The sequence below is a fragment of the Marmota monax genome, unplaced genomic scaffold (genome assembly GCF_021218885.2).
Source record: "Marmota monax isolate L192 unplaced genomic scaffold, Marmota_monax_Labrador192_F-V1.1 WCK01_AAM20220418_F8-fsc00100, whole genome shotgun sequence".
NCBI lineage: Eukaryota > Metazoa > Chordata > Mammalia > Rodentia > Sciuridae > Marmota > Marmota monax.
The window spans coordinates 4,264,303-4,286,846 of record NW_026693872.1 but is presented as its reverse complement, the minus strand read 5'-3'; the positions used below and the strand labels follow the sequence as shown (position 1 = coordinate 4,286,846).

The 22,544-nt window shown below is 41.5% G+C and overlaps 1 protein-coding gene across 2 annotated transcripts in view; it reads right to left on the bottom strand.

The window, feature by feature from the left end:
• Positions 1 to 22,147, bottom strand: part of Etv5 (ETS variant transcription factor 5) — a 58,111-nt gene extending 35,964 nt beyond the window's left edge. The window contains exons 1-5 of one of the 2 annotated variants that reach the window (XM_046462614.2): positions 21,992 to 22,147; positions 18,791 to 18,909; positions 18,575 to 18,662; positions 18,394 to 18,441; positions 18,250 to 18,300 (exon numbers count right to left, since the gene is read on the bottom strand). In XM_046462614.2, the coding sequence (XP_046318570.1) occupies positions 18,250 to 18,300; positions 18,394 to 18,441; positions 18,575 to 18,662; positions 18,791 to 18,835 (232 nt within the window). In that variant the 5' untranslated portion in view covers positions 18,836 to 18,909; positions 21,992 to 22,147. The remainder of the gene's footprint in view (positions 1 to 18,249; positions 18,301 to 18,393; positions 18,442 to 18,574; positions 18,663 to 18,790; positions 18,910 to 21,991) is intronic. The other variant, XM_046462615.2, reaches the window with a different exon arrangement.
• Between the last annotated feature and the right edge of the window lie 397 nt (positions 22,148 to 22,544).

Here is a 22,544-nt window from a genome sequence, read left to right as displayed (position 1 = left end):
TCTATAAGTTCCATGTAACCACAAACAAAATCTTAGCACTACACAGAATGAGAATGAATAAATTTCAACTGCATGAATATGAATGTCACATATATGCTGAGCAAAAGCATCCAGACACAAAAAGTTATACACTGTATGCATCCATTTATATAAAGTACAAAAAGAGATGAAGTTAATCCATTAAAGCAGAACAGAGGTTACTTTCAAGTGGATAGGGCAAAAGGAGACTTCTTGTATTCTGATAAGTTGTTTCCTGATCTAAATGATTATAATGTTCACGAAAGTTCATCATGCAGCTGTACCCTTATGATTTCTATTACTTCAATTAAGTTTCTACTTTTTTTAAAAAGCAGCTCTGTCCTGTCCCAATGACATCAATGAGTTAATGCTAAGATTTCTCAAATTTTAGAAAGCTTTTCTACCATCACAAAAGAAAAATTAACTTCCAAAGAAATAACCCAATTATTTTAAGATAGAAAAAAAAGATAAGCTGGTCCATTCAAAAGAAATAATAATTCTCTCCACTGGCAAAATTTTTTTCCTGTCCACAAGTACAGGACTGTGGACTCTGTCTGGGGCAGCTACCCTATACACAGGGTTAATAGCAAACTTCACCAGTACAGCAAGGGAATATGAACAAGGGGAAGCACTTATGTTAAATGTTATGATGAATGAAAGTTTCATTCAAAAGGATTTTTTCCTTAAAGGCAAAACCTACCTTGACTAATAAGAATTTCCTTTGGTGTTTCAAAATCATCTAAGTTTCAATTTGCCACAGACTTTGTTGTGAATACATGAAACATTTATGTAGGAGAGTAAATGAAATTGCTCATCAGTTAAACTGCAGTCTGAGGGGAAGAAGGCCTAAACCCACCCTGACTTCTGCTGCTCTACACAGAGGCTTTGCCTGCCTTCTACCAGTTGTCCTTTAGATTTTGTTTTAGGGTTTTCCTCCTCCCTTCTTCAGTTTCATTACCTTCACGTGGGACAGATTCATCTTTTCCGAATCAGCTGTGTGAGCCTGGCCTTGGGAGAGGCCCTTATTTGGTCACATTCAACAGCCATGATCCTCTTACTTTACATGGAAGTTTGTGTCTCATGACGGAAGTTGACCAGAACACCAACACCTGCTTCTGAATGGCATGCCCATGAGGTTGCGTCTCAGGTGGCCAGTGTCTGCTCCAGAGCCTCCGATAGCACTTCAGAACAAATGTGATGTGGAATGTATTCAAACAGTCATGGCCAGATATTGTTAAGATTCCAGACCATAATCCTAAATAAAGTGAGGTAGGTTGATTCCTAAACATACTACTATGTTGACTACCAGCTTGGGGTCACTGCTTCTCAAACTGCTACTATGGCACCCATTTCCCTCTAAGGGAAGAACCATGTGCTGTTTAGTCAAGAAATGAGGGTGGGGAAGCCCAGGGCATCTAACCATACTATTTTTTGATTATGTCAGGTGTAGAGAACATGAGGAAAGAAGGCAAAGAAAAGACTATCAAGCAGAGGGACATGTGAATATAAAAATGACATTGGCAAAACAAAAACCAAAGGACCCAACAGGAAAGAGCAGATGTGGCCTCTTCTTCCTTGATGGTTTACCCTTAACTTGTCTAGCATCCCAAAGACCAGAGGGCTTTTAGTGACCAGAGGCAGTATTCTCTGTGGTCTGTGATTTGAAAACATCAAGATAAAGTCAAAAGTCTACTTTCTAACCTTGTCCTGCCTTTTCTTAGCTCTGGCCTTTTTTGATGAATTGTGAGACAAAGCTCATACAGCTAATTAGCAAGAAAAAAAAAGGGTGAATAGGATGAGGCTTATTTTTTAAGTTCTGCCATATTATTAGAAGTAGTCAGAAATGTTTTTCTATTTTAGGACCAAGTAGAAACTCATTGTAGGCATAAAATTTATTATCTCCATATTCTTTGTGATTGCTATAGCAGCACTAGTGAATGACAATGGAAGTATATGATACCCTGTTCTGGAAACAATAAGGATCACAAGAACACCAAGTGAGTGTATTGTTTCTGGCAGTTTAAAAAAGAGTATGTGGAAAAAGGGATGTCTAAGATTTCTCAAGCCAATAAGAGGCATGCTCAAACTCATCTGAATGGTTAGCATTGATCCTGCCTGGCAACAGGTTTTGAAAATAAAAAATGGAAATACCAATTTTAGTCAGGGGGTACACGTTCTAAAAGCAGAACTGGAGGAGGTACAGGGGAAAATGCTATTTCAACATCTAATACACTGAACCTTCGTAAGCATAAATTCTCAAATTTAATGTAGTGAAAAATCATTCATAAATTGTAGGATCAACTATTAAACAAGTTGTGCTAAAAAATAATAATAATGAGTCCTCCCCAAAGCCCCTCACCCCAAATATGCACAAACTATTTGTGATGGGATTAAAGGGACTCACTCTGTTCTTTTAAGGTCAGTACATACATGGATGGGAAAAGTGAGAGAATCAACAATATATTGTATTTCTAGGCCTGAGATCAGCATTTCTGAGTGCTATCTGCATTTCTATATATCCTTTTAAAATGTATCCTAAAAAACTTGACAACTATAAAATAACTGGCCAGTACTCTTAAAAAGTCAGTGTTATGTGGGCAAAATTGGGAGACTATTGTAGATTAAAGAAGATATATGAGGAATAAAATAAATGCAATGTGTGATTCTTCATTCAATTTTAGGTAAAACAAACAAACAAACAAGAAATAATATCAACATTAGCCATAAAAGACTGTTGGGAACAACTGGAAAATTCTGAGTATTACACCAAATGACATGTAATTTTCTTAGGATAAAGGGAAGAATGTCCTTAATCTTTGCAGATGCACACAAAGTACATGGGGGTGAAATGCCATAATGTCTGCAACTTGCTTTCAAATATTTCAGAAGGAAAAAAAGGATACACATACAGAAATAAATGAAGTAAATGTAGGAATCTGTCTTAAAAATAAATCCAATAAGACATATTATATTCCATTTCCTCTAAGAAATGGAAAAAAAACATTAAGAGGGGGAAAAAAATCCTTTATTTTATGGTTGACTAACATGTCAAAAGCAGAAGTGTTAAGAACTTCAAACCCATGCATTCACACATGAAGAAAGCCACCCTTGGCTTGTTACCAAATTGGAAGGATAATACAACCCTGGGAATCTAAAATTACACAAGGATAAATGTTGGTCATACTCTAAAGTCTAAGCCTGTGGTTCTCAAATATTTTGTTGGCCTTGGCCCACTTAAAAGGGCAAGGAAAACACCCTAGAGATGGCAAAAACTGCCACTGCTCCCACTGTGACTATTTCCTGCTGCCAACACTTGACTGCTTAAGTAAAAAGACTGCTTAAGTACAAAATGACCAGCCAAAGTAACACCCATCAGTAATTCCATATACATATTACTGATATATAACAGGAACTAAAACATATGTCCAACTCAATGCCATAAAACATTCTTGGGGAAAAAAATTCATTCTTTGTGAATATATATTCACAAGGTTAGAACATTACCAGAAAAGCTAGACAATGCATTAGATTTTATCTCCAGAGTCCTCAAGAGAGCAAAATACAGTTATCATCAACTGTGAAGGTTAGCAGAATTAAAAAGAATTCAAGGTCTCTTTCTTGAGGTTCTCCCTCATTCTCATCCCCCAAGCAGCTGGCTTGGCAATTTCTGTCCCTAATGGCTGAACAGGACCAAGACCAGGGCAAGGAAACAGAACTTGAATTGGGTGGCCAAGACTTCTGCTGCTGGGCCCTTGGCGGGAAAGGCACAAGAGGTTCTGAGGCTCCGACTGGCCCAAACTAGCTTATCAGGCTGTGGAATCAGAAAGGGATACGGAGCTAAAGATCTAAATTGTATTGAAGAAAGCATGCTGGCCTTGGAGAATCCCTTGTGCATTTATGCCTTAGGAACCAAGGATGGCAGCAGGAGTATGGGATGGAGTCAATGTCTGAGAGACACGATAAACATTTGGTACAGTCAACACCTACGCAGACACACCCCGTGAGATTTCAGGGCAAGTTCATTCTTCAATCTCAAACTTCAAGAACAGATGCATTTGTCTTAGGCTAAGTCCTACATTATGAAAATAAGGTTTCTACTTTGAGATAGGGAATCAGTAGGTATAGAGAAGATTGCTTTAGGATTGGCACAGTTGTAGTACTCAGGATTTTAGATTGATAATTAACCACGGCGGAGGGAGGAGGTTACGGTGGGAGGAGGTTATGATGTTGATTATTCCAGGTATTTTTTCCAATTTGTCCTGTTTCTCAGCAAGGACCAAAAGACCCTCATGGTATATTTCGGGGTCCCAGAGTATAGGATTAACCATGAGGTTAAAGTCCTTTCTATATGGCGATATCACCTTCTGTACAATAAATAACCCACAAGCCAAATTAGGAACCAATGGAGCTATTTCCTGGAACATTTGGCTACAGGAATCAGATTTCTCCTATGCAGTGTGAAAAAAAACTACACTCAGCAAAAAAGGCTTCAATAATTGGTGTGTGGACAAAAAAACCCCACTCTATTGTTAGAATTTAGTCCCAGATATTTGGGTAACACAATCAGCTCCAGGAAAAAGGCTTTGAACTTAATATCATGATATGGGCAAGGGGAAGAACAGATCCAACAAAACGAGTTAGGGTTACACTGGAATAGGAATAGCACCAACCTAAGATCAAGATTCAAGTTTTTGAAGTTTTAATGACCCTACATTAAAAAAAGCTGGGGAATACCAGAGTGAAATGATAACCAGTGCAATCAGAGCCAGGTCTTACTACAGTGGGAACAGAAGTGAAGTAAGGGGACATCTTTTATATCTAAGAGCAGTTGAGGTTATACCAAGTGTTGGGAAATTCAAGAACCAGAACTGTATTTGGGGGGAACAAGCCCAGGAATTTCTCTAGTGAACTATTAAAAAAAATGCTAAGCACTTTGCTTGAAAGACAGTGTAGAGACTGTGTCTTCAGAGAACCCACTCTTGATATATAAATGGGGTGATAGAAACACACAGTTGTTAGGAACATTGGAAGATTACTTTAGAATTCTGACAATGGAAACCCAAGGTCCCTGAATGTAGGACTTAGAAATTAAGGGAAGGAAAAGGAGCTTAGAAAATAACTGGACTAATTTTTCAAGAAGCCCCCTGAGAGAGAGTGAATTTCTCCCAGTTTAGAGGAATTAAGAGTTAGTGATAAAATTTCCCCCACCTAGGTTTAAAATTAGACAATTTAACCTGAAGAGGTTAAGTCCATGAAGCCATGCTCTGTAAGCCTCTCTCCCCTTCCCAGTTTATCCCAGATCACCCTTAATCTCCACTGTGGAGTTCAGCTGATAACAGCACCATGGGTCTAAATTGTGACATGTATGAAGTATTGGGTTTGTAGAACATCACTTCCTCTGGGAAAATGCTGGAGTGTATAGTTGTTCTTTGATGGCAAGGTGCTGCAGGGTATATGTTTGTTTTAGGAGTGGGGCATTTCTAATTTGGTTTGCATAAAGCCAGTGTTATAGTATTTTTTTTTTTGTATAGATGGACACAACATCTTTATTTTATTTATTTATTTTTGTGTGGTGTGGAGGATGGAACCCAGTGCTTCATGCATGCGAGGCAAGCGCTCAACCAGTAAGGTACAACCCCAGCCCCAAAGCATGACAGTATTTTATGCCCTTATTGCTCCTTGGAATGTGAACTATATGAGATGCAAGATAAATTCAACTACGGAAAAACCCAGCTCTGAAGATGCCAAAGCACATCAGCAATTCAAGCCTCAGGGGCCCCAGGTCCTAGCTTCCATTAGACCTTCGCACAAAGCCTTTCTGGCTGGAATCACAGCAGGAAGAGATGAAAATGGTGGCTTTGCGATCACAAAGGCAGATCAACTTCTTTGTGGGAAGAGGGATTGACTTGACAGGGACATGTACTCTGCAGGAAGGGGATTTCTGGATTTCTAACTGTTGGAGGCATTCCTAACTGTTAGAATCATATTATTTGAACTATGGTGTCGACATTATCTAGTGATGTCATTTAACATGGGGGGCGGGAAGGCAGTTGGGAGAGTTGCTTCTGCTAGGCCCAGCTCAAGGATCCAGCAAGAAATTCCTTCCTTCCCCCTCCACCATTTCTCATGGCCTCTTCAAGCAACAGTAGCAGCTAGCTCTGGAGCACATGATACCTCACAATCACATCACCAACTCTGAAGATGACACCCCCAATTTTCCCCATGAGAGTCAACTTAAGATGTCGCTGAATTATTTACAACTACAACCAAACAGGTGGACAGTACCACTCGGGCTGACCAGGGAAAATGTGGGGGGCACTCCAAACTCCAGGGGGAGCTCAAGACTTCCCCCATCTTTTATTAAAATGAGTTTTCATTATAGTTATACATGACTGGGGTTCATTTTGACATAACCAAATAAGCACAGAATATAATTTGCTCTACTTCAGTCCCCATAATTCCCCTTTCTCCTTCTCTCCCCACCGCCCACCTTTTTCTTGGGGGACGGGAGGCATTGAACCCAGGGTACTTTACCACTACGCTACATCTCCAGCCCTTTTAATTTTTATTTTAAGCCAGTATCTTACTCAGTTGCTTAGGGCCTCACTAAGTGACTGAGGCTAACCTCAAACTTGCAATCCTCCTGCCTCAGCCTCCCCAGTTACTACCTTTTTACTCCCCTTCCAGAGATAAGAAACGTTACCCAGGTTAAGAATGACACTCAGGCCCTAAAGGATAGACAGTGGGACAAATGGGAAAGGGAAGCTTGGCTAGGAAGAGCAAAGGTACTCCTCAAAGCTGTCTACCCCCCTCCCCCCACCCAATGCATAAAGCTAGAAGCCATTTCCACCTCTAAAGGTTCAGAGGGCCCAGGGAAGAGCTCAGAGTAATGGGTTCTGCACAGAGACGCACAGACTTGTCTACTGCCTGTCTTCAGAACAAAAGAGCCATGAGGGTGACATATGTTCCAGTGTCAAGTTTGTCAGAGTAGAAAAGCTGGCATGTTCTTGGGCATCAGCCAGGAAGGCAGGTTGCTAGGAGGATTTTGAGACACTGGTTTTGTCCTTTCTTCACCTCTATCAATACTAACAAGAAAGACACAGGTGATTTTCAAAGGCTTCTATTCTAAGTCTGGCTAAACAGAAAGAAAGACATTCTTTGTATTAATGCTCTTTCTTCCCTCCTCCCAAAGAAGTGGTCATGGAAGTAAGAAGAGCCCACTTTGTACGTATGTACTAAATCAGGAATGTCCTGACTCACAGATGGTAAACTGTGGGTAAGAATGATTGTCTAGCACTGAAGTGCTCTCTCCTTCTTGGTACAAACTGCATCTTTTAAATAGTCATTTCCAAACAGAAAAACTGTTATCAAGTAAGGAAGAAAACTGAATGCCAACAGTAGCAGAGACTTTTTTTTTTTTTTTTTAACCTAGATGAATTAGTTTCGGGTTTACTTGAAGTTCATACTCTTTCCAACAGCATTGTACTTGAAACAACTTGGATTTATGCAGCTTCTTTCCTTCTGAGGACACATGTCCTAACAATCCTAACAATTTAGAATTGTTGCTTTAGAATTCTAAGAATGGGAACCTAAGAGGGCTTGAATATAAGAAATTAAAGAGAAGGAGCTTAGAAAAGAACAGGGCCAACTTTGATTAAGGTAGGGCTTATGTGTCAATAGATATGGATGGAGCTCTTCCACAAGAAAATTGTGCACAGAATGATTATTTCTAATTAAGAATCACATCCCAGAACTTGTGGGTCTTGGAGAAACCGAAGTATTTAACAGTTTTAGTAAATGGCTTGTCCACATGGACAGATCTAACTGAAAAAAAAAAAAAAAGATAAAAATAAGGAACCCCCCTCCCATCCCCGCTTCTGATGCACTACGCCCTTCCACTGTAGTGGGCTGGGGCTTTAGACTCAGCCACAGAGCTTGCTTCCATCTGGGGTGTTGGTTACTTTTGTGCATATGACATTGACAGGAAAAAATATGTGACTGACTGACCTGATTACACCAAAAGGAGGATCTGAGCATCCTCAGACCAGCTTACTACTTTTCCTTGGATGGCTGTTCAAAGGGTTTTAATAGTAACATTTACCAATGATAGGCAACTGTTTCATTTTCAAGACTGAGAAAGAGGTCTGAGGAGAGCCCTAGTCTTCCCACTCCAGCCCTGCTGTGGCGGACCAGGAAGGGCTGCTCGGGTGGAACACACCACCTACATAAGGATAACAGGACATTTTTCCTGAAAGGAAAAAAGAAGGAGCGAAACCAAACCTTAAGCTTTATCATCCTTTCTACACTTACTCCCAATTTATACAATTCTCTTCTAAACTGGCACTAAAATGAAATATAACAGTACTTGAAATAGTATTTAAACCCTGTGGAAAATCTTATCTTCAACTTCAAATTTAAAATTCATCCTTAAAATCTGACAGGAGAAAATCCAAACCCTAGAGGAATCAGCTTCTCCTTCCAAAACCATTCCCTTCTGTCCACAGCCCTCCTCCTACTAGCAGAAACTAAGAAAGTGAGCAGGGTGCCTGGACTGTGCCTTGTTCTCTAGCACATGCAGTCTTACTGGAAGCATTAAGTATCAGCTGCACAAAGTTTAAATGAAGCCAAGGAGCACCTGACTAATGTAAGCATCTAAAAAAAAGAAACAGAAAATAAGAAATAGGGGCTGGGATTGTGGCTCAGCGGTAGAACGCTCGTCTAGCGAGCGGGACCTGGGTTCGATCCTCAGCACCACATAAAAAAAAAAAATAAAGGCATTGTGTTGAGTCCATCTACATCTAAAAAAAATAAATATTAAAAAAAATAAGAAATAGCATATTTTTTTTTCCTAAGGTCATCCCAAGGACTCTTAGAATTCAGGTTTTGAGACTCAAAGAGTTATTTTCCTACTAGTGAAGAGGCTGGTATTAGGCCTATTGGAAGATGTATTGGGAAGAGAGAATGTAGTCACGTACAAAATACATTTCCTAGGTATTGACTGTGCAGAGCAGGTTGCTGTAGCTGAGTTGGATAAAAACATATCATAGGGCCTCTCTGCTTTTGGAGACACTTGGAGCCTTAGAAACATTTTTTCCCTATTTCAACAAATGGAGATTGGAAGCAGGGACTAAATTTAATATTCATCAAGATACAGAATATGTTAGGCCCTACGTGCTTTTCTCAAGAAATAAAATTCTATGGCTGGTCAGGAAAGGAAGAAAAGAAGAGATAATTGAGAAGACACAGAAACTTTCTGGCTCAAGATATTCCTCAGCACAGTGTAGTCACCTTCATTCAGTTTTTCTCTATTAAAATGCAGATTAGGAAACTTGGGGTGGGCTCTGGATCTGGTCTTCACTAAGGGTGACCATGGGCAAGAGACATCCCCATCTTCCATTCTACTTTTTTTTTTTTTATGGGAAAGTATAAAACATCCTTGTCAAGTGCTCTTTCAGGCCATTACAAAGCATTTCCAAGCACTCAGCTAAAAAGTGTTTATGTAAGCGAAGTTCCCCTCAGCTCCAGTGGAGAAGCCCCCTATCAGCACCATCCTGCACAACCAATATCTAGGGTCACCTCCTGACACATTTCAAACTCTCTCCGAAGGACAATCTGCCCTGGCCTGTTTTTTTTTTTTTTTCAATAAGGAAGGGAAAGTATGCTTACAAGATCAATTTACAGCAAAGGGAATCTTTCAGGGAAAAAACCTTATGACAAAATACAAGTGCAAATGGCAGTATTATCATTGTGAGGATGTAGAGTAAGCACTAAAAAGGGATCCATAAAATCCTGAGGAAAATGTATGGAATCATTACTATTAAGTTTTGTTTTGCTTTTTAACGGGACTGTTCTTTTGATCCTTATCACATAGCCCTGGGCTAGCCCACAGAGCCCTTCGTGAGTATTAGCTAGCTGAAGGATTTTTTTTTTTTTTTTTTTTTTTGATACTAAGGACTGAACCCAGAGGTGCTTAACCACTGAGCCACATCGCCAATGCTTTTTTATATTTTATTTACAGACAGGGTCTCGCTAAGTTGCTTAGGGCCTCACTAAGTTGCTGAGTCTGGCTTTGAACTTGTGATCCTTCTGCCTCAGCCTCCTTGAATTGCTGGGACTACAGGCACAACCATGCCCACCCTGAAGGATGTTTAATGGTGGACACTGCTAAGGTGTATGTAGCCCTAGAACCTGGCCTGGTTCCAGTGTGAGGAGAGGTCACTCTGGTTTGGGGCTTGATCAGAGGCTGGGTTCTTTCTGGTACTTCCTACGATGCTCATTTTGGGAGGCAAAGTATTTGATTAGTGCCCAGTGTAAGGGTTGCAGCCATAGTGAGATTCCCCTTCAGCTGAATACCAGAGTTTGTGATTTTATAAAATGACATTTATCCATCCACAGTGGGAAATTAAACAGGAAAGGCGGCCAAGGAATAATTACAGCTTTGTCAATCCAGTGTTAAAATCTTAAGCAAGAAGTTGGGCACAGTGGCACATGCCTGTAATCCCAGCAACTGGGGAGGCTGGATCAGAGGGATCATGAGCTTGAGGCCAGCCTCAACAACTCAGCAAGACCCCATCTCAAAACAAAATAAAAAGGACTGGAGATGTGGCTCAGAGGATCAAACTCCTGAGTTTGATCCCCAGTACCACACACAATAAATTAATAAAAATAAAAAAATAAACCTAATCAAGAAATATCCGTGTGTGGTAAGTTCTTCAGGCCTGGAGTGAAGAGCAATGGAGGTCAGAGCCCAAGGGCAGACAGGAATCTTCTGTGGGGAGTTAAAGCCACAACTCCAGGGAAGGAGATAAAAGGATAATATCCTCAGATCAAGTCTCAACACCTCTCTCCAGGGGAAGCTACCTCTATTATCCTGCCCTTTAGATAGCTAGTCTAAAAAGGGAGACAAGATGGGGCCAATAGGGAGAGGACTCGTGGCCTCCTGAGCAGAGGCGGTCCTTCCCTGTAAATGCAGCCCCATCAGCCTGGCAGCTTGAGGGTTAAAGACAGCACTTAAAAGAAAACTCAAACTCCATTAAGCCCAGGCTTGGAGAACAGGGAGCAGCAGGGAAGCCAAAGGAAACTAATTTTGGAGGCTCTCCAAGCTGCCAATCACAAGCATATTTCTAACAGTCCCAGTGTTGTTTGAGTTGGTTGTTTTTCCACAGGCTGCACAATGGGGTCTGGTTATTCATTGAAAAAGTCTGCAAGTGAGCCCCGCCCTCCATTCACAACCAATTTGGAATGCTCCATTCAGGCAAAAGGGGGAGTCTGCAGCTCAGCTAGCTAGGGCAGACCTAACAGTGCCCAGCGCCCAGCTGTTGTGGCAGGGACGCTTGCTCGCCCAGTGTGCTCTGTTTATGTAAGAAATTCAGACACTGCAGGGGCGCCTGCCTGCTTTGCACCCTCCCTAGGATCTAAACAGCCAAGACTGTTGCTGAAATCTGCAAGGGTGTGCAAATCTGCTAAAAGTGAGGTCGGGAAGTGCCCTCTGGCAAAAGGGGAAAGGCAAAAGAAAAACTATCACACGCAGCCCAGTTCAGAAGCAGTCCAGTTCAGAATCGGAGTGTAGCTTCCAGCTGAGAAAAACAGACTTCACTGGTATTTCTCCTGCCCCTGAGCGAGCTGGTTTGCATTAGGAGACAGCTCTCTCTGGAAGCCTGCCTCTCTAGACTTTCTTTCCCATTCATTGCCAGTAGCTACACTGGGAGCCACCTGGCTTCCTCCCAGGGGAGAGGGATTCTGGAGACACAGATTCTCTGGCTGCAGAGAAGGGGGCTGTGAGCTCCCTATTAGGACAGTTTCACAGTGCCTTTTCTTGGCTTTGGCATGGTTTGGAAGGGTTTGGAACACCCTTTGAATGCCCAGGAGACATTAAAAGGGAAGAATGTGCAAGTCTGGGATTGGACGGTGAAATTTACTCCAAGATTTCCAAAAGTACAAAGCCAAAAACTGGTTTGGTTTCTTAGAGATTTTTTTCCAAACCTTTAATAACTGCCCTTAGGGAGAGCTGATGGTTTGACAACCACATTTTATTTCAAGGAAAAGCATATTTCTTTATGAAAATCAAATCCAGGAGATAACTGAGTTCACAGATTGTGTCTTTCTTTTTCTTTCTTTCTTTCTTTTTTTTTTTTTCTTAACACATTTGGCTGTTTTTCAAATGTCTGATGTTTACGTCTTTTCACTGCCTGCCCCTATTCCTCTGAGGTCTTTCTGACTACAATCCCCCCACTCCATGCCTTGGTGGTTCAGGAGCCCAAACTCAAATTCCTGGCTTTTTAAAACCTAGATTTAAGCCTCCTTCTTGGAATCTTTCATCCTCTGCTGCAATTTTCCTTATATACTTGTTCCTTCTAATCAGGGAAATCTCCTTTATTTGCTAGGCAGGTTCCTTTCACGTGGGGCTCTTCTCCCTTTAACATCTGAGTTGCTAGTCCATTTCATCTCCCCAGCAGGCCCAAAGGTGCACACACATTATAATATGATTTATGCACACACACACAACTAGGGGCCTAGTATCTCACCACTCCTTTTAGCAGAGCCTAGAGGAAAAGGACAATGATAGAAACTGACGACCAAAGCCTCTGTTAAATGAGTTTGATGAGTTCACAAAATGAATTTTTAAAAAAGCAACCTAATCCGGTAATGGCATCAGCATGCCTGGCACTCATCCAAGAGCTGGGAGCTGCAACATGACAAGACTCTGAGCTCCTTGGAATCCAAGTAGAGAAGCACTGTGTGCCAGGGCACAGATGGGGCCCAAGCTGCCTCAAGGGCAGCCGTATGCCTGAGAGGGGGCCGTCAGTCTCTGAGACTGGATATGCTTTACCACCATTAAAACGCACGAAACACTGGAGGAAACAGTCCCTAGGCAAAGAATCAGGCACCCAAACCTATCCCACTCCCAGTAACTGAAGTCACAATACTACTCTTAGATAGTAGAAATGGCAGACAATACAAATTTTTGGCTTTATCAGCTACCTATGTCTTAATCTTGTAAATTTTTAAGGCTATTAAAGGAGAAAGGAATGAACAGTGGCTTTAAAAAAAAATTTAAGTTGTAGATGGATACAATCCCTTTAATTAATTTATTTATTTTTAATGTAGTGCTGAGGATCGAACCCAGTGCCTCACACATGCTAGGCAAATGCTCTATCAGAGAGCTACAACCCTGGCCCGAGTGATTGGGGGCTTCTTGATAGATGTCAGGATCTTGTTGCTTCTGGAACCTACACAGGTGATCTGCCTGGAAGACAGAGATTATCTCCTCAAGTCTCCTCATGAAATACAAAGGACTGGAAAGGCTACCTGGTTTTGTTTTAAATAAGCCTAACTGAATCAAAGTTAGAAAAAAGCAGACTTTGTTAAACTTAGGCTCTTTTAGGTCAATGGGTACTTTAGGTCTTGAGTCCTTGAGAGTTAGAGGCTATCAAAACAGGAAGGATTTCAGATCATTTAGCAACCTCTCCAGAGACAAGGTAGTGGGGCTGCCTAACAAAGACTTTGAAAGTCACTCTGTAAAATCAGACCATGCTTTTCCTCAGCTTTCTTCAGCATTCTTTTCTTCCTTCTCCCTACCTACAGAACCACTTGCTCCTAAAAAGTATAAACCAATAGCCTTGGCTTCCTTATGCCTCTCCTTTGTGAAGTGCCTACAGTTCTCTTTCTTATCTTCCAAAAAATGCTAAAGACTTTAGGAGGATCCTTTCAAATGGAAATGGCCCTAGACCACAGAGCAAGTAAACACGAAGCTTTCTACACACCATCAGGTCAGAAAGGTGTGTGCCTTGCCCAAAAGAAAGGAACTGATTATTTCTACTATATCTGCTTCCCATGTTAAAAGAAAAAAAAAATTTTTTTTCAGCAGAATAATCTCATAGTGACACAGGATTAAGATCAATGTGTTTTAGGCTCAAGGGCTGTCATAACAATTAATCCTATTTCCCCAGCCATTTACTGCAATGTATTTATGAAAAGTTGATCTTATCAGTTAATTAGTCAGTCCTTAGGAAATTACTTGTACTTCCTTCAGTAGTTCCATTCTTTTTGAAACACGGGTCTAAAAAGAACACTTCAAGGGGAAAATGGGGTCATTTGAATTTTAGAACAAATCTCTAAATTGTATTTAGTATTGAGGCTATGATTTTAAAATAAGATTTTATCATGCTCTTTCCTCAGTATTAAATATTTTTGTTACTCAAGATCCTGATGGTGGGATTCACAATACCATCACTGAAACAAATGAGTGATATTTTAAAAACTAAGAAATGAAGTTCTGCATTTTTTAAATTTTTTTTGTAGTTTTATTTATTTTTATGTGGCACTGAGGATTGAACCTAGTGTCTCATACATGCAAGGCAAGTGCTCTGCCACTGAGCTACAGCCCCAGCCCTGAAGTCTGCATTTTTAAAAACTGCTATTTATGTATGCCAAAATCTAGTATTACTCCCGTAAGTACCCAAGTAGTCAGTTCAGAAAAAAAAGAATGTAACATGTACTCCACCCCGACATTGAAGGGCTTTTGAGAACCAATCTATGACTTTTATTTGTTAATTCTGTAAAAATGTGTAGTAAAGATGTGTATATATGGATATAGTGACCCAGATTCCCTGGTTTTGTAGTCTATATGATAATGTACGTATTTAGCTATACATTCATTTATATAGATACACACACATACGTGCAGTAATTTATAAACAGATAAAATATCTATATACACATTAATATGTCTTTAAGGAAATATCAGTTTTAATAATTTTTCTGTTTTATAATTTCTTGCTCTCTTCCAAATCCTAAATGGAAAAACTTGAAGCACTAGATGTAATAGCTTTCTTGGGATCACAGAAGAGAATTGAGGTGTTGGACTACATGGCTGGCAATCTCCCTAAGGCTTTCTCCTGAGAGTCACCTCCAGGTATCTGAAATGATGAGAGAGAGTTTTGAATCCATTGAGCCTGCCCGTAGCCTGATTCTGCAGCTCTGTGAGAGTTTCTTAAAAAATGTTATTGTAGATTTTTTTTTTCCTTCTCATTTCACCTAAACCTATTTGCCACCAAACCAATCAATGGTCAGTCTCTTCAGCTACTGCTATAAAATGAAGGGGTGAGACAAGATGATCTCTACAAGGGACTTCCAGCTCAAACAGTCTAGGATTTTTAGGGTTACTTCTCAGGACCAAGGGACAATGGAAGGTACTGGCAGAACGCTTATAGTCCATAGGTCACACTTTCTCCTTCCTTGAATTTGACTTTTAGGAATTTGTAGTAAGAGATACTTCATTAATGTCTGCATAGCTAGAAGTAAGTTGGACATTTCCATAAGACTTACAATAGTTTCATTTATTCATATAACTCAGGGATGGATATCTATGGGCAGGGAACCCAAATCTGAAAAACTTAGAAAACATAATCTCTTTAGAAGTTAAACTTATAGTGTTTATCCCCCCCAAAAAAAGTCATAATCCTCAAAACTGATATCCCAAAATAAAAAAAAAAATTACTCACATTACTTAGCAGTTTTTTCTTAATACTTACACACACTCTCATGCATACCGGAAAATTAAATCAAATCATTTTAACAGGATAAGCTGACATTATCAGTGGTTACTGGTAAGAACGTTTATTACAAATGTTTCTGGTACTGTGGGAAAAAAGGTTTGCTCTTCCTGGCAATTATAAGTGTGGTTTACAATTCATTGATTGGGTGATTCAAACTAACTCCTAAGACTTCATTAAATTTGAATATGTTTCTTTCCTTCCCCTGGAATAATCATGGCCTCTTCCAGAGATAACTAGAATGGAGGCCTCCAACACAAGGCTGTGGAAAGTCTTCCCAAGGAAGTAAGGGTTCTCTGCTCTGCCCTGCCCAGCTGTGGGCTCCGGCAGCTCTTCTGGGGCTCTGTGTCAGTCTGAACCACAGTCAAACAGATCAGCCTGAATGAACAGCTCAAGGCCACACTGCCCCATAATGGCGCTCTTGCCCAACCTCTCAACAAGTAAACCTATTTAAATCTATCCTTCCCTAAGCTCCATGTCAAGAAATAAGAGTTAGAGGAGGCTTTTCTAGGCTGCAATTTTATCCTTAAAATATAGAAAAACTCAACTTTAAGCATTTAAAGCAAAAAGCAAAGTAAAGAACCTCACACTTAGTAATCAGGGACATCTCCCAAAGCACCTCCATTTAAGGTATGGTATTTTAATTACTGAACTTAGCACATTCTATTCACTAAGCAGGAATTATTTCTAAGGAACCAAAACACATTTATTGATTTCTTTGCTTTAGCTTGTTCTTCCAGATAAATATCTTTTCAAATACAAATCTTATTTGCTGACATCTTTCTCTTATGAACAGACCTTTGCTTCAGCACAGGCAATCACCTCCCTTTTAACTCTTTTGGGTTACAGAGAAACAAACAAAAGTGTCATAAAAATGTTTCAAAGAACCTCTGCCAAGAAAGCCACCTCCCAAACAGACTCTAGTTTATGTTGCTCTGAGCAAGAAATGGAAAGGCTGGGCCAAATTGTCAACACAGAACAAAGTTAGATTACAAATTCTGTCTTTCATTTTGCTCTCTCTCTCTCTCTCACACACACACACACACACACACACACACACACACACACACACAAAATATTTGAATTATCTTTATTTAGCCTTTCAGTGGCAAGCTTCCCAATCACTTGAAAGCAATCAAAGGGCAATAATTAATAAGCGTTTCCTTTCATATAGAAAACATCCACAGCAAGCTACAACAAAGCTAAGGTAACCATGCATCTCTGTGTTAGTCTATTCCTTTTAAAGTTTCATGGCATTGTGCCTTGGACATAAGGCCTATCATTAAAGAATGTTTAGCTGGTACCTCTGTTCTTTCATTTAATAGATTTAGAATACCCAGCTTTTACTTAGACTCAAAGATATCCTCTCTCCCAGTGGCATTTTTACACACACACACACACACACACATGCACACACACACAGATTTAAAAAGGTGGGAAAAATCTTGGTGCAAAATGAGAAATTGAATCCTTGCCTGGCTCAGGTGCTTGCTATTATAAACTATGACTAAGAGACATGAATTTTTCTATGATGCAACTCTCAAGAGAGACAGCATTTTCTCCAGGCCTCTCTTAAACCTGCTCATTCGCCAGTGACTAATGCTTTCTAGAGCAGCCCTGTGCTGCTCAAATTTCATCAGCCAGCTTTGTCCTTGATAGCTCTGCCTGGACCATAAAAGCTCCCAAACCTGTTGAGGACAGCCCCCCCCACTTCAGGTCAAAACCAACTGTGCTCCTGTCAGCACCTAAAGCCATCTTTGGAGCCACAAGCTGCATCTTATTATCTCAAGTAATGAGCACTTAATGACCATTTTAATAAAAATGGTTTTACTCTTATATGAACAGTAAAGTCACAGCAACTGCAAGAAAAATAAAATCAGGTCACTCTGTGACACCCTCTGATAGCTTAGCAGAAACAAAATTAACATGTTGAGTGAAACCACAATTAACTGGAATTTCCCATTAACTATCTGCTGCCTCTTTAAAAGGAAAAAAAAAATCCAGATTCATCATTTGTATCAAAGGCTTAATGTATTTAAAAAAAAAAAAAAGCTATAAGAACTCGGATGATTAATAATTGTTTGGCCCAGCATCTTATATGTCAGTTAATGCACAATTTTGAGATCAGAGCTTTGCAATATTCTTAAAAGTAAAAAGAAATTTAGGCCAGGCACAGTAGCATATGCCTGTAATCCCAGTTACTCAGGAGGATTGCAAATTTGAGGCCAGTCAGGGCAACTCGGTGAGACCCTGTCTCAAAAAATAAAAAATAAAAGGGTTGAGGATGTAGCTTAGTGGTAACAGTGCCCCTAGGTTCAATCCCCAGTACTGGGGCAGGGGAAGGTGTGGGGGCACTGGTAATGTAATAGTAGAGTGTCTGCCTAACATATGCAAGCTCCCAAGTTCAACCCCCAGTATGCTCTCCCTGCCCCTCCCCGCAAAAAAAACAAATTTAGGATGAAATTATGTTCAGTAAATCTTGCCTGCAATAGAGTAGAAGCATTTCAGAAATAATTTCAATAAGAAATGGAACAAAAGGTCTTGAATTATTAAAAGAAACTACATGCATGCCACTGTCCAAATTGGCTTGGTATGGCTGAAAAGAATATTCTAGACATTGATGATCCCAAACCAACCAATTTCAGAACAAATGTGTCTTCACCAGAAAGGTACTTACAGTTATCAGACTGAAAATCTGGGACAAATTGTTCATCATCAGGAACTTGTGCTGAAAAAGAGATTTTTATTTTAGATCTTTAAGTTTTATTAAAAGGCACAGTAAAATGTTTTATATGGAAAATAGGACAGCCAAGAAACTTGCCTTCAGCTAACCAAGCCTCTTGAAGTTGACTGAGATCCTGAAACAACTCTGGAATTAAAAACAGAAGACCCCAGAATGAGGCTATTACTTCTGCAAGGGAGAAGAGGGGAAGAGTCTACATGCTGCTATCACTGGGAGTGATGTGAGGAAGACAAAACAGAGGAGGGGAAAGCTTCACTACCTTCAGAATCATGAGCCAGATCTGTGTCCAAAAACTTCCTCTTTCTGTCAATCACAGGCCGCCCTCGACATTCCTCTGATCGAGATTTCTGAAAGAGGCCAACAGACAAGACTGAAGTATAGTAAAGAGGCCCAAAGGGAACTGACCCACTAACAAATGAGAAGACGACTCACTGAAGAGGGAGGACAAAACAAACCAAAAGCCACATAAACTTACCCCTGGGACCATAAAAGGGACTTGCTGATCATAAAACCCATCCATGGTGCTTCCAACGTCTCTAATATCACTTTGAAAGGTTTCAGCATTGAGTAATTTCTGGGGGAAAAGAGATCCTCCTGTAATATGAATTTGGGAGATTTTAACTGGGGGGTGGGGGGCAATGAAGCAATTTTATACTGCTCTTTCTTTAGGGTTGTACAAAATCACTACCCTTCTCTGAAGTACTTAAAAGCCCACTCAAAGTGTAAGCTTTCAGACCAACTTTGAACTTGATTAATGGTATCAAAGGTTCACAATGTACTCAGTGCCAAATCCATTTACCCAGTCATTATTGTCTGTCTTTCTTTTATCATTAAGATTATAGACTTGGTACTCCTTTTCCTCTTAAAAAAAAAAAAAAAAAAAAAAAACAACTAAACCAAAAACCCAAAAAACAAACAAACAAAACTCCCCCAAAACCAAAAACCTTATTTTCATCATTAAAAGGTGATCTCTTGATTCTCTGATATAGAAGATACTCCAGAGCATTTGTAGTAGGGTTTTAAAAATAAAGTGACAGGAAGTAGAGAAACTGGGTTTAAGTACTCCAAATTATTGGCAATTAAGAATCTGACACACATGGTGTTTCTAAAAGTATTTTATAGGTCAGTGGTAAAAAACACTATGTATAATTCCAAGGAAAAAACTGATCAGAAGTATACTTATCTTCAGACACAACTCTTTATATTTAAAACCTAAACCCTCTGTCCAAACAGGTGTATGTCTGTAATGTCACAAATATCTCCATGGCAACTTATAGAGATATCTGTGGTATCTCCAACTTCTAAAAGAATAAAATATCCATGAAAAGAAATTGATAAACAATTTCACTGTACATATTTTAAACATATCTTTACCAAAGACCTTTAAAAAAGAATTATAATTTAAATTTTATTTTCTTATAGTAAGGTCAGATTTCCAAGACATTATCCACCCACCCACCCCCAGCATTAAACTCTTTTCATTCCTGGTATGTGTTGGGGCTGGGGGAAAAGATTGGGGTCAAATGCAAGATGAGACAATGTTTTCTAATTTGTGAAAAATAAAGTAACAATATTAGGAAGGTACCATTTCCAACTTTATTTTATTCTCCAAATAAAAATGTAGTTAGGTAAACATAAAGGTGGAAAACATTAATTTCACTCACCCCAGACCTAAGCAATGCTTAATGAATAATTTCTTTAACTTGCATATAAATTTTAAGTGGGGAACTTTTTTTTTTTCCAATGGGCAATTCCATCCAATTTGTTTTCACAATGTGGAACCTATCAAATTTTCACAAGTGAGCAGGATACAAGAAAACTCTTCACAGCCAGCCTTCTCAGCACTTGGCCAGAGTAATCAGATATTTTCAAAGTCAAAGGAAAGAAAGGAGCATAACAGTACAGTTCATAACTTCTAGAAAAAGACTGCCGCCATCCTGCCTGCTTGCTTTCCTAACAGCGCAAAAACGTTCAGAATAAAGCCTCTCTCAAATGTCACCAACCCGTATAGAAAATCTGAGAAATCTTAGCATTGAGTTGAAGGGCATGAAAAAAGAGTTCTCTGTCGCCTTCGAAAATCTGTCTGATTAAGTCCTGGCCTTAGGAATTCTGTAAATGTCTATAGGAGAAGGGAGACAACAGAAGAGAAAAGCAGGGAGGGGGGTGAGGAGATATTTTCAGAGTTTCATGATGAAATACTTCTCCCTGAGAATAAAATTTTCTTTTAAAATTTTAATAAAAGAAACTGCCATAAACGAATCCAAAGCAGCACGGAGGATCTAAAGCAGCCCTCAGAGTTCAAGGACTAGAAACATTGTGTTCAAAGTATTTTTTAAAGCCTGAAGGGAAGGCTCGAGTTCATCCAGGAGTTTAAACCACTTCCTTTGTGCACCCCCCCTCCCGGGTGCCCCCAGGAAAACTTCAACACAGCGCTGCGGCTCGATGGAGGCCCCTCCCCGGTGGCGCGCAGCGGGCCTGGTTTTATGAATGGGAAAGCGAGCCGCGGCCGCCACATCAGGTAGAGACTGTAACTGGATCCCTAGCGCGGGGCCCCATTCACAAAACAAGACACACTTCCACCCAATTCCCAGCCTTCCCCATTCATGAAAACTCCTTCAACTGCGCCCCCGCCCCCACTCCCAACGCACGCCCAGCCTCCGACGCAGGCCCCTCACCCCAGCGTTTTAGGAAGAAAGCTCGATGCTTCATTCACAAAAAGGGAAAGGGAGGAAAAAAAAAAAGCCGCAGGGAGCAGCGAGCCAACGAAAGAAACCCGCTTCATTCATAAAGTCACCCACATTCATAAAAACGAGGTGCGGCGCCGTGTGCTAACCACCGCCTCCAATTTACCCCCCTCCAACCCCAAACATCTCTCCTCCGCACCCCATCCTCCACCAGGAGTTCGGTTCCCTGTTCCCTCTGAAAATGCAGCCGGACCCCCAATCCACCGCGAGGCTCCAGCATCTCTTCTTCCCCGCTCCGCACTGTGTTTTTTTCTACCATCCCCAGGCCGCAGTTCTGGCGCTCCTGGATTTTCTCAAGAGTCGCCGCAGAACCCGGTGCCCTTACCCTGCTAAGAATTGGAGTGGGGGACTGGGTGTCTACTTTCCAAAATCTGAAACTTGCAAGAGCTGCATAAGTTCCTGGCCGACCCCCAAACCCGCAGGCTGCACATGCCTATGTCATTTAACCCTTCTTGGTTTTTTGGTGTTGCGGGGGGTGGGGGGAGCACCTCTCAAACATTCAGCCTCAAGCTGCTTCCCGCCCCCTCCTCCTAACTGCAAAGCTCCGCCAAGCGTCTCTTCTCGCGAGCCTCCATGTCCCCTCAGGGCTCCCAGATCTCCAGACAGTAAAGCCCCGCAACTCCGCGTTCCCCCACCTCGATCCTGAGCCCCGCACCCGCACCTAGCGCTCGGGTGCGCCTCCCCCGCGATGTGCGGAAACCCGCTCCGCTCGCGCTCCGGAACCGTTAGCCGCCCCCGCCCGATGCCTCCCAGGAACCGAACCGGACCGGGACGCTGGGGGGAGGGGCCAGTCAGCCCCCGGGGTTCACACCAGATGTGCACCCTGACTTTAGGATTCTGAATCAGCCAGTGAACTCTCGCCGTCTGGGCCTTTCGGACCCGTTGCAGGACACACCTTGTGATGCCCCTTTGCCCCCTCAACGCCCACTCACCTGAGGATGCTGCTCTCTGCCCCTTGCAGCGGTCCCGGCGGCGCAGGCGCGCTCACGCACGCGCGCACCGGGCCTGGGCGCCTAGGCGAATGACTGGGTCGAGCCGCTCCGGGGACGGTGAACCGCTCAGTACACCAGCGGCTGGACTCTGCGCGGCAGCTGCCAACCAGGCTGGAGCGCTGGCCCGGCCCCCAGCAGCCCCCTGCTCCGCCCGCTGCCATTGGCCCGCGGCCCTAATCCAGACTCGTTCCCATTGGCCTGAGGCCGTTCCCGCTGCTGTCCATCACTTCTTGTTTACCCTGTCTTCGGGCAAATCCTGCGGAGCCGCCCCACCAACTCCACCTCCTATTGGCCCACGATAGGTCTTTCTCCACCCCCTCAGGGGTCTGTTTTACATAATTTATGCACCGGGGGCCATTGGCCAATCAGCATTGGCTTGTTTATATAATGAATGTAAGGACGTTTTTCATTCATAAAAAACGCGACCTGAGGGGGAAGCTTAGCTGAGTCAGTGAAGCACTTAAAGGGGCCGAAGCCTGGAGGAGCCGCCGTT